At 34.8% G+C, this 12,964-nt stretch overlaps 1 protein-coding gene across 1 annotated transcript; it reads right to left on the reverse strand.

Moving 5' to 3' along the window:
- Positions 1-2,943: 2,943 nt before the first annotated feature.
- On the reverse strand, positions 2,944-9,038 carry LOC123562938 (thrombospondin-2-like). Its single transcript, XM_045355516.2, has 10 exons — positions 8,145-9,038; positions 7,107-7,192; positions 6,935-7,000; positions 6,538-6,622; positions 6,169-6,263; positions 5,386-5,454; positions 4,681-4,867; positions 4,175-4,366; positions 3,667-3,779; positions 2,944-3,160 (listed from the first exon to the last, which is right to left on the reverse strand). Exons 1-10 carry the CDS (start codon positions 8,197-8,199, stop codon positions 2,996-2,998), a joined length of 1,113 nt encoding a protein of 370 aa, XP_045211451.2. The 5' UTR covers positions 8,200-9,038; the 3' UTR covers positions 2,944-2,995.
- Between the last annotated feature and the right edge of the window lie 3,926 nt (positions 9,039-12,964).

Raw genomic sequence — 12,964 nt, forward strand, 5'->3', positions numbered from 1 at the left:
CAGCCTTAAGCAACATATGTTAAAGCAATTAGATTATTAGGGAATGTTCGTAAATAAATGACTAGTACTGAAATAAACATTACCAAGATCAATTCTAATTTCAAGATAAATCATTCTACTTTGATTTACTTTGTAAATAAAAATAATTTACCGACCAGGTAATTTATCTTTTTAAACGATTAATCAATGTACCATCGAATGAAATAGTAAATTAATGAAGTTGAAGGAAATGATTTCTGTTGCGAACAGAATCTGACCGTTATAACAGTATGAAAAGTCATTTAGGCCAAAAACATAATGGATAAACATCCCGCCGTTGCAAAATAACATCAACAGTGATGTTAACAGATGAACAGAAGGATTAGCATTTCTAATAATTATTTGAACATTCTACCGAGAAAAAAAACATGATGTTTTATACATTAAACTGTTTTATTTTGTGTGAGTGTGTGCGTGCGTGTGTGTGTGATGTAAATAAACACAATAACTTTCTAAATGAAAGTGACTAGCTTGCGTTACATCATAGTCAGTCGTACGACTTACTATCATATCCATGATTTTTACCACTTTTCTTGGACTTAATTAATACCTAAGTGATTATTGCCTGTGAAACCTGAAATCAGTTTTTCACCACAGGGAACCACGGATATCCACTGACTATCATTACCACATGTTATATCGGGGCAATTAGCAATAGATACAAGATAAAGATCAAGTAGCATTTTATTGTGTAATTTCATATATAAATACATGCAATCGGAAACTTGTCTACTTTCACTCAGTATATATATTAATATAAACAGGTATTTTCACAGTGTCAATAACTGTCCGATACTATATACATTTTTTATTCAATAATTGTCCGATTATGTATAAAATCACTTAATAGGATTGGATTAATTAATGTATGTATCAAGACTTTTAATCAAGTAAATGATTTTAAATCACTGTCAAATATGTTCTGTTTTTGTCATTTTCTGTTGTTATCCATTGAAACAACATGTCTGCATGGTTATGAATAGCACGTAAAGCTAGGGAAAAGCATGTGTGTTGGCACTTTTTCTCCTGGAAAAATACATGTGATAAATGATAAAGTCAAAGTTTGTTTTAATGTCGAAATTTAGGTTTTGTAGAACATATTGCAAGGTACTGACCTCCAGATTTAGGCTAAAGCAAGATCTTTCTTTCAAATTGAAGTTTGGTTATATAGTGAACAAGAATATGAGTTTTCGTTTATAAATTATTTTTCATGTTTTATTTGTTTCCAACAAAATTGTTGACCAACTAATATTGAATGTCGCATAGAATGTACTTATGTTTTTTTTATATATAAAACTAACAATATATTAACAGGCCTCAGCTAGTTTTAATGTTTCTCATATTTTTTCTTGTAAGTATTAATTGTCTGACGTATCAACAGCATGATAAATTGTAGTAATAAAATACTTACCAGTATCTTCGTCTTGATTTTGAAATCATCGAATCTAAGATGTATCACTGGTCACACACATTGTATCTAAGTCTTTTCAATTAAATAAAATCATATACACCGTCTGAATCTCAATAAAGAGTTTTTCGAACATATTCTAATAGAATCATGTATATCTGTTTGACATGTTCTTACATAATGTCTCATTTTGATTTCATATATTCTTTTCAACAAATCATCTGTGGTCATCACAAAATAAAACTATTTTATTTATTATTTCCTGATCCTTATCTCAGTGTGCACATGGTACACCACCCCAGAAACAGCACTGCTGACCCAGCATGTAAACTGGACTTTTATTACTGGTAGTCAAATAACATAATTAGTGGTACTGATAACTAGAGCATCAGAATGATGCTGGATTTGTCTGTAAGACGTAGGACTGTAGTGAGAAAAGAGAGTGTGTAATATACAGCTATATATAAAGTCTGGGTATCATGCTTTGATAGATCGAGTAAGTGTTATGGATGTGAAGCTGATAGTTAAATGTAACCCTAGACGGTAGTCTTATGCAAACTATAAATTCACTGACAACTTCAAAAAAATGACCACATATCCCTGTTGTGTGATAATAACTTTTGAAACATATCAACACCCTCGGCTAACGCCTCGTGTGTTATTACGTTTCTCAGGCCTGCAATATCCCATAGAACCCTTCTAGGATATTGTTATGTATATAATATGCACAACAGACTCAAGAAACTATCATCAATACCATTAACAATACTATAGTTTAAGGACAATTACCTTTTACTAGTAATTACATTCATGAAATATTATACGAGTATGAACATAATATTTCTAACGTTGTTGCTGTGGATTTGTGTGATATCTTATTACACGAGTCTGTGGTTTTCTAGTTAAATGAAAACAAGATATGCACAACTTGTTCTTTCATGGCTTTCCCTATGGGTTTTGTTCTTGGTTTTATGAAAGCATTAAGGTCAGAATAGAAAGTTTATTATTGAGCTGCTGACGAAAAAATAAATTATTTGAAGTGTCTCTGCGATAAGAAGCATTGAGAAAATATGATGGGTGAACGATGGAAGATAAATTACTAATTGTTCAATATGCAAAGTGCACCTTTGCCGAACTGAATATTTTAGGTTTGAAATGCGCGATTGAAATTGACTGGCATATTTTCCCGCTGGGTGCCACGGTAGCAAGGGGAACGGTAAAACATATACAATGACATTTTCTTTCTCGTCTTGCCATATTATAAAAATATTAGTCAGCACCGCTTCAGTTGTTTGGCTAGTAGAATTTGGTTTCTTTTTGCGCATGCTTACGGTAACATGATCGTTGTTTGTTTTTGATCAGGACGTATATTAATATATATAATACCAAAACCATTATACTGCTTAGTCATTAGCACGTTTTACAGAAAATAGATTATGTCAGGACTAAACAAATAAATGTACACAACAGTTTTTTATTCATCATATAAACAAACAAATAGCATTTAAATACAGCGTGATTTGCGAATGCAATCATTTTAATCAGACCCTACTGGGGTAACAGACCAACATGGACGTATTTTGATGTCACGCCGCATGCGTTCTGTGCCACACATCTGTAAGGACCGGTGTTGTTATGAGCGATATTACTAAACACTAGTTCATTTATACCAGGTATCACCTCGACGTTTTCTGGGAACTTATGTCCGACTATCTACAATGAAAAGTAATGAAATTATTAAATAAATCAGAAAAAAATGAAATAATGTGATGAAATTTGTTATATGTTAGATCATTTTGCAAAGTTATCAGTTCTATACCAACAACCTTGTTTACTTATTATTTTATAATGTGCCTCTTAATAATTTATCGCTCTCACAGGTCATATTTCATTATAAACTTATTAGAAATATATTGTTTCAATATCAGTACATGATCTTGGTAAAATGTTCAAAAATATTCTCTAATATAGCATACTTTATTATTCAACACATGTCTTTCATCCCGTCGTCCACCTAAACCTTCTTATGTTGTAACTTTTAAAAGACCCGATGTGCCCCTCCCTCCGTGCATTGCTTAAGGCATGGGCAGGCAAGTGGGGAGAACTACAGACCTTTCATAAGCCAACCGGATAGTCAATGAAGATGGAAAATGTGTATTTGAAACATACAAATATCAATCACAACTAGAATCGTACTGAAATATTAAAATGTAAAGTACCTTAGGTCCTTCCCAAAGAACACTGTCGGCGTGGGAGACATTACAATGTATCTTAACAAAGTCTCCTATATGAGCTAACGTATCATTGTCGATAAATGTAATAACAGGTGGACCTAGAAATGAAATACATTTAGTTTTCGTTAGTAGAACATATGCGATTCGCGATAATTGTACAAGTAATATGATAAAGAAAGGTAAACCAAAACAGACTCCGTTAAACACGTACACACAGAATGTGTGCACATTATGTACAGTGGTAAATAGTATTTGTTCAAAATTCAAGGTATAACTAAATAAAAATACATCTGAGGCATTCTTAACTATTGATAGATCAGTCAGTGAAACAAAATAAACCAACACGTTCTTTCACTTTTAAAACTAATTTGATAAATTAACTTAAAATGAAATGGCAAAATAGATGAAACGTGATATAAACAAGTCCTAGTACAGTTGTAATTGTTGTTGATTTAATTGTTGTTTTGTTTTGCGGGAATCTCGGTAAGCTTACCGGTGCAGCACGGTGCATTATGACAGAACTGTGTGTCTATTCTAGCACCGGAGCAAAGATTTCCTCCATTCTGTGGAGCTGGGTTATTACAATGGCGAAACCTATGCTGGATACCGTCTCGACCACAGCTAAATGGACATCGTGTCCAGCTCGACCAGTCGCCAAATTTACCGTCCACTGGCTGAGGGATTGCTAAAGAAAAGTATGAATACGTTGTGTGTCTCAAATGGTATATTCAATTTACAGAACGTTTTTACATAAAAACTGATCCGACAAAATTCTAAAGTTTCATTAATACTTTTGTTTGAAAATCAATACATGCAGTATTTCAAGGACATCTGTTTTAGTAGGTGCTGAAACACACTCAATGAACTTTTGGCAATAGTTTGAAATAACGTTATCTACTTATTGCCGTTCTCCCCCGAGTATAAGTGCCGTCTACAAATTGACGTGTTTTCTAAAGTATATTACTACTGCATGTAGTTATTAAATAAACCAGTTCTTACTTGAGATTTGCATGGTTGTTGTAACAGGCTGTGTTGGATTGTTTGTAGCGTGAATATTGGTGCAGTCAATATCGTTGCAAACATCTCCACTACAACACCTCTGACATTCCGTTGTACTCCCACTTCTTTCATTGATTAATTCAACTTCTCTTTTACCAACTGCATATATTTCTTCAGTTGGGCAGTACTGTAGGAACAGCATAGCTTAGATTTTAACATTTAATATGTAGAAGCGCCCAACACGGTTAAATATCTCTGAGCGAAAGCATTTTATCTTCTTTATCACAGTCCCATTGCTTTTGGTAAAAAAAATTTTTAGAATCTGTAAATACTCTTCTAAATTAGCATGATTTATATCTCGTCATAGTATTTGTCTTTCAAATTTAAGATATCATTTTGTAAATGAATGTCGATAAAATATTCATTTCAGTGCAAAAGAAATGCAATTACAAAAATGTTTCTAATATACACAAAGGGGTAATACTTCGACAAAGTTTATGTCAATATGACGCCACGCCTATCTTATACAATGACATCACATTGTGAAGATCATTTACATTAACCAGCAATGTATCAACACTTAAAGTCAAATTAACACTTCATCCTTTACTCAAACGGCTTATAACGCTTCCTACAGATTCAAAACACATTAAACAAACGCAAAATGATATTCATAATGTCAGACATGATACAGCCGATACTTACATAATTGTTAACACAATTACTGTCATATGTTATATTGTTTCCGGTTCTGATTCTTGAAAGTATACACACCTGTTAAACAGAAGGCATGCAATGGTAATATCTGCACCAACAATTTAATGATATAAACCCCTTGCATGATCGTAAGAGGCGACTAATAGGGTCTTAACACTTGGTTTTGCAGTAACTCTGTGATTCCAGCAGGTATGCAAATTTTGATTCCATACCTCATGTTTTTATTTCGATGTAAATGAGATGTGGAACCAAAATGTGTAGTCCTGTTTGGCGCCATATAACCTATACTGTGCTGGTGCGGCGTAAACCCCAAATAAATAAATAAATGATATAAACATTACATATACATGTGTCTCCTTGCGTTGAAGTACATAACGGACCACTCGACATTAAAGACACTATAAATTGTGTGGAGCAGGGAGGGGAGCGAAGGCAACAGGAACATACGAGTAAATTTCGAATTTTAAATAACTGAAAATTATCCAATATCAACATTACAGAAGGCTTGAAATTGATTATAGAACAGCAATTACTCTGACAATATTTATTAATATAACTTGCTATGTGATGAGACTATCATTAGTATTATGTACTACTGTCTTGAAATCTTGACAACTGATAACCGGACGTTGTATCTTATAATTTTAATTGCATTCTATATAGTTAAAGTGTTCTCATTTAACAAATAGCTAGCAGTCGCTGAAATGTGTGGCACGTTCGCTTCTGTAGATCTACTTTCTCTCGGATCCGCCCAACAGATAAGATACTGACCTCTCCGAGCGAACATTGCTTGATCTTAGAACAATCGTTTGTGGTTTCTTGACCTTGACACGTGTAACAAAGTGGACCATGTTGGTTAGGAATTTCTGTAATATTGATAATATTATTCAATTGCCCTCCTGCTGAAAATAATACTTTATTAACATATACATCTTTTTTACAAATGAAACAGACCTGGTGATTCCCTTATTTTGTTTTCAAATCTTGTACGGTTTACTTTTTCTGTGCGGAGTTTTTTCTGGAAACGAAATGAAACACAGGAAAGGGCAAGGCGTGTACTTTTTGTTGTTATAAACACTATTTACGTTAGACGTTAAAATATACGCTACCACTCTGCATCTCTCATAGAAAGCATATCACCTTTTATTTCACATCCTTTGTCATTACAAAGATCACCATGACAACAGGAACTACATGTAGAGCTTGTTGTAAAATTTCTGCAAACCTGTTAGATATGAATATACAAAATGGACATAAAGCGTGTATCATAATTGTGCTTTCGAACTTTTTTTAATTCTTTCTGTAGGTGCATTATGTAAATTTAGTTACTTTGTCAAAATTAGAGCGACAAAGTAGCATGACCGTGTTTAGTGGGATGTAATTAACTTGTTAAATTGCAGACTGGAAGGATAAATGTCTTCAAGGATATAGAAGAAACACAAGAAATGCATATATGAAAATCAAAATCTGAAGTATGAACTTTTAAACTTAGTACGAAGTTACATATAGTTAAATTTACATATAAATAAAAACAAACCCCTATGTCTTGGCAACCAAGATTTCTTTTCGAGTTATTGTTCGGATCAGTTTCTACGAAGCATACCTGAAATGTAAAATCTAATTTATTCATTTAGTAATTATGCAGTCGTTCAAAATGGAAAATGCGACTTAATGAGGTCATTTCAATCCGTTGGTAAAAGCTGACATACCTGTTCAACGCCGCATTTGTCAACGACAGCGCATTCAGAGACGTCGTTTATTGATTGGCAGCTGTAACACACTGGCCCTCTTTGTCCTGTGTAAAAGTGAATTACCATGATTTACAAAAAGTACTATGAAAACGCCTCATCGGAAAATTTAAAAAGAAATGACCCAAAGATTTCCTTAATGTACATAGTTATGAAATATGCATAATGATTAAACTTTGTGATGTTAATTGTAAAACTTATATTGCAGCCTGTCAGCATACTTCCAGTGACTTTACAGATAGATCTGGACGGTGTTTGATCTTGTTGCGTTAAAGCGTTTAAAATGAAATATTTTGAGAAACGCCTACTTTTGACAGGAATATGATCGGATAATAAGTGTTCATAAAAAGACTTAAGACGTCAAACAAAAGCCGGAACACTTTCAAGATTTGATAGTACATGAGTGTGTTGTCCACTTCAACATGAAATATCAGTCATTTTAGGTAATGTGCACCGAGATACAACACAAGTTCCACATAACAGGTGCCAGTTATTGTCAAACAAACACCATATCGGATCAGACTTATTAAGCAAAATGATAAAGAATATCAAAATATATGTATACGCAAGGTCCAAGAATGCAAATAATTGCAACATGTGGAAGCGTTTTAAAAGTTCTTTAGTATAATAATGTTGATTAAATCGATGTTGACATATTAAAAAGAAAATTGTTTTTAGATTGTAAAAACGTGTAATTTAGAGCTAAGAAGATTGTGATATTTAAATGAATAAGATGTCGCAATTTCTCTCCATTGCGGATTCATAACTGGATCCCCATTATTTGACACAAAGATTTCTTTTTTCATAAAATTGACTCTATACTGTCTCAGAACGTCCTGACATTTTGGTCACATTCGATCTGAATAATGAACTAGACTATTGTAATACAGGTAAATTTATACAATGGAAAGTCAAAAACGCATCAAGTTCAGACTTCGTGAAAACTTTATGAATTTCTATTGAGATATTACGCAATAATTGAAGTGTTCCGTAACTTACCTGATAACGGACATATCACAAAGAAAATAGTTAAAATAAATAATAGGAATAACATATTGGTGCTATTTATAAATACGTAACTCCAATATACGTTAATAGATCACAAATTTCTTATCTTAAAGCAAAATATATGTAACTATACTGATACTCAGTGAACTAAACAGGTGAACATTATTTAAAGTTCCATGATATTGGCGGACTACAATTCATTTATGAAGACAGAATTGGAACAATTACCTTACCCTTGCATGGCTTCTAATAGCGTTGAATTTGTGGTTTTACTGCATTGCTTTGACACATGATGGTGACGAAATACTTTGATTCCATACGTTATATTTTCATTTCGATGTAAATGAGGTGTAAAACCAAAATTTTAGTCCTGACCAGTACTGGATTTAAATGCCCAGTTTTATTTATAAAGGTAACTGACCGTTTCAAAGCGGTACCCATATTTTAAGCTTGCTTTTTGTCTGTTTCGTATTATATGTAATTAATATTGCCTTGTTTGTTGGCGGTGTAACTTAACTTTCCCGTCCCACAACCTGAGTGCGGTTATATACTGGCTAGAGATCCTTACTTTTTTGCCACGTGTGGTCCCTGAGCGGTGCTCCACAGTGTTGTTTTGCCCTACTTGACAGTTTATTTTGCTATGTCTATGAGTGTGCGCGTGTGTATATGCGGCGTGCGTGCGTGTGAATGTGTGTTGGACATGTACATATGATGTTCACGGTTTAGGGAGACTGCTTTTTTTAGCCTGACTTTCCCTGTTCAATATTCATCTTTTTTGTGTTTCCTATTGCCCCAACACCTCACCCATTTTTCTACCCCATTGCTATTATCGCATCTTGAATATGATTAAAATATACTTGTTGCTAGATTTTTTTCAGCAACCAGTCTGCTACATGTATATATTTCCACTGCATTGCTCTTGTCGTGCTTGCTCTGTTCCGCGCTTCCGAGAAATCTTACCATTACTTCTTTAATTGTTAATTTCATCATTACGCAAACTATAAACAGTGAGTCGTCATATTTTCAATGAACTTTGGGTCTAATACAAGCAAAAGAGAATGGTGTTTGAAAGATTTAAAAGGATTTGAAAATGTATCATTTTTATGATACGAGGGGTGTTCAAATATGATTGCAACTAGGCCAATTTCAGAAGTGCTTAACAAACAATGCCAAAATAATTATTTCAATCATTCAAAATACTCACCACCATGTGATATACAAAGTTTCAGTCTTTTAATCCAATTTTTAAAGGCGTTCTCATAATCTTTTCGAGGTATACTGTTCAGACACTAGAAAATAACCGAAACGAGATTTTTGCGCGTTTGATATTTTCTTCCAGCAAGGTGTTTTTTGAGCCTCGGAAATAGGAAAAAGCCACAAGGGGCAAGATCTGGTGAATAAGGAAGGTGAGGAAGCTCGACAACAATTTCCTGCTTCAGATATTCGCTTACAATGGCCGCTTTGAGCGACGAAGCATTGTCATGCAACAACCTGACACCACGGAGACCATTTGCTGGTCGACGGTTTGCGAAATATTTCTTTAATTTATGAAGGACCTTGTCTTTGTAAAACTTGGCATTTACAGGTTTACCCTTTCGTACGGCAATCTGAATAGCTGGACATTGATTTGTAAGAAAAATTACATACATTACCTTTTTGACGCTCATGATGCGTTTTGCTATGCAAGGTCTTTGGCTTCCTTTGGTTGCCCATATTTTGTTCTGTATCTTTTGCTTGGGCTCATAAAAGTGAACCCACGTCTCATCGCCTGTGATGATATTTGCGAAAGATCGATTGTTGTATTTAGGGAACTGTTTCAACAATTGTTTGGCAATTCTTACCCGAGCAAGTTTTGCTCTTTGGTAAGAAGATGGGATATCGATCTGGCACTTATCCTTCTCATTTTTAAATCACGTCTGAGAATTGTATGAGCAGCTCTTACTGAGATACCAACGCATTTAGCTATATGCCTAGTTGTAAATCTTGCATCGGTAGTAATCAAATCCTTTACTTTTTCAACTACTTTTGGCGAAGTTGCAGTTTTCGGATTGCGTGCATGAGGCGCATCTTTTACTGAATCTACACCACTTTTAAATTTCAGTGTGACAGATGAATAAGAAAGTTCATTGTTACCATAAACACGACATATTTCATTAAATGTGTCTTTCGCCTGTATACCAAGAATACAGCGGTTCTTGATATAGGACCGTATTTTGTCAGTGAAAGGAGACCTTTTCCCAAACATTTTAGCTTAGTGTACAAGAGTAGATAGTGTTAATCGAGCTATTGTCAAAGCTAGACTGAACGGATTTCAACATGTATTGTATCAATGGAGAGCTTACACAACCCTCTATGCGATACATGTACCTATTTCGTGCAAGTCGTGGCTAAAAGCGAGATATTGGCCTAGTTGCATTCATATTTGAACACCCATCGTAATAAAGGACATGATTTTAATAACAGATTATTTGATATAATGGCTTCAAATACTCATAAATAAGTTATATTCCTATCAAACTTTCACAAAAATAATTTTATTTTATATTTGTTTTGTTGAAATTCTAGCATTTGCGACTAAGGGTCATATTTTCTGTAAAATGTGCAATGTGTATTTTCAGCGAATAAGCCTATTTTGTTTGTTTTGGGTTTAACGCCATTTTTCAACAGTATTTCAGTCATGTAACGGCGGGCAGTTAACCTAACCAGTGTATCTGGATTCTGTACCAGTACAAACCTGTTCTCCGCAAGTAACTGCCAACTTCCCCACATGAATTATCAGAGGTGGAGGACTAATGATTTCCGAATAAGCCTATGCATTTAAGGTATGTCTATTTTAAAATGTTTTAAAACAATAAATAAACTTTTACAATGCAGATTATCAGTTTTATTAACATTTTTAAAAATAACTGAAAAGCAAAAAATAAAAGTGGAATAAAACTTTTGGTCACACAACTGTAGTTCAGTTCTTTTAACTCGAGTGCCCATGATAACTGATGCATTGATCATAGCCTATTGTTTGTTTTTCTATACATCTATTGTTATACTGTATTGACACATACAGTACACATGTACAATACCCACCGGGTATTATAGTGAGAGTTATATACGATATACATGCACGTTTATAATGGCTAGCAAAACAGACAGATGTTCTTTGTGTTACTCCAATACAAAACAAGAGTGCCAGAATGTCACAATATACGCCCGTCACAGCAAATTTCTTTACACTAGCATCTGTATTTGCAAAGGGAAGTAATTCTAAAGAAGGGACCCTCGCATGACACTTCGTCTCATGATGGTGTACAATTGTGCAAAGTTACATCAAAATCCCTCCATGCATGAAGAAGAAATGCTTCGGACAATGTCATTCTTGTATCTGACCTTTAGCCTCTAAGTGTTACCTTGACCTTAGATACACGGACCTGGATCTTGCGCATGACACTCCGTCTCGTGGAGGTGAACATTTTTGCCAAGTTATATCAAAATCCCTCCATGCATGAAGAAGAAATGCTCCGGACAAAGTTTTCATTCTTGTATCATTTGACCTCTAAGTGTGACCTTGACCTTAGACCTAGGGACCTGGTTCTTGCGCATGACACTCCGTCTCATGATGGTGAACAATTGTGCCAAGTTTCATCAAACTCCCTCCATGCATGAAGAAGATATGCTCCGGACAAAGTCATTCTTGAATTTGACCTTTGAGCTCTAAGTGTGACCTTGACCTTAGATCTAGGGACCTGGTTCTTGCGCTTGACACTCCGACTCATGATGGTGAACAATTGTGCCAAGTTTCATCAAACTCCCTCCATGCATGAAGAAGATATGCTCCGGACAAAGTCATTCTTGAATTTGACCTTTGACCTCTAAGTGTGACTTTGACCTTAGACCTAGGGAACTGGTTCTTGCGCATGACACTCCGTCTCATGATGGTGAACAACTGTGCCAAGTTTCATCAAAATCCCTCCATGCATGAAAAAGATATGCTCCGGACAAAGTCTGTGGACGCCGCCCGCCCTCCCGCCCGCCAGGGGCGTTCCCATAATACGCCCCGTTTTTCAAACGGGCGTATAAAAAGAATAAAACAACATATAATGGTAGGAGAACACTGAGTGGCCCAGTATATCAATGGTACAGAACCTATCTAGCTAGTATCGACATTAATGTGGATGTAACTTCAAAATTATGCAAACGCATGCATTTGCAAGTAATACAGAAAAGGAAAACGGTTAGATAGTTCTGCGAGTTGCATCGGGGTAGGGATAAGTGTTGGCGACGTCGGGGTTAGTTCCGGTGATGTCGGGGCTACTTCTGTGGGTGTCGATGTTAGTGCTTGTGACGTCGGGGTAGGTTCCGGTGACGTTGTAGTGAGTTCTAGACTAATGCACTGGTTTCTAACTATTTTGTTCGATATATATACTATAATGTTTTCTATGTTTCAAAAAAAAAACACGAATAAAACTATCGATGTGTAAGGTTTAGGAAACACGTGCAATAATTTTCAAAAATATTTTATGTAACAATAATGTACTGTAGATAGTTCTTTTTAAATTGTGAACACTTCCCAACCCCCTCTCCCCCACTGTGACCAAGCACCATTTTTGCAACACACGTACATAATAATTATTTACTAAGGCATGTAAAATATTTTGTTGCGTCACTGGGGGGAAGGATGTTTGAAACTGACAACAAATGATTATTGTTTACATTTCAATAGAAATGGGAATGAGAAATGTCAATGAAGTCATGTTTTTTTTTCTTCACAAACTTGTACATATTACTAGAATACATCCAGAAATAATCTTTTACTATCT

The sequence above is a fragment of the Mercenaria mercenaria genome, chromosome 2 (assembly GCF_021730395.1).
Source record: "Mercenaria mercenaria strain notata chromosome 2, MADL_Memer_1, whole genome shotgun sequence".
In the NCBI taxonomy this organism is placed as follows: domain Eukaryota; kingdom Metazoa; phylum Mollusca; class Bivalvia; order Venerida; family Veneridae; genus Mercenaria; species Mercenaria mercenaria.

Bases quoted from the DNA above. Each gene is read 5' to 3' on its own strand.
- LOC123562938 (XM_045355516.2), bottom strand. From the start codon at position 8,199: ATGTTATTCCTATTATTTATTTTAACTATTTTCTTTGTGATATGTCCG. The intron at 6,264-6,537 runs GTGATATGCTTT...TCAATATTACAG, and splicing joins CAAAGGATGTGAAATAAAAG to AAATTCCTAACCAACATGGT. The intron at 3,780-4,174 runs GTAAGCTTACCG...TTTCATTTCTAG, and splicing joins TAATGCACCGTGCTGCACCG to GTCCACCTGTTATTACATTT.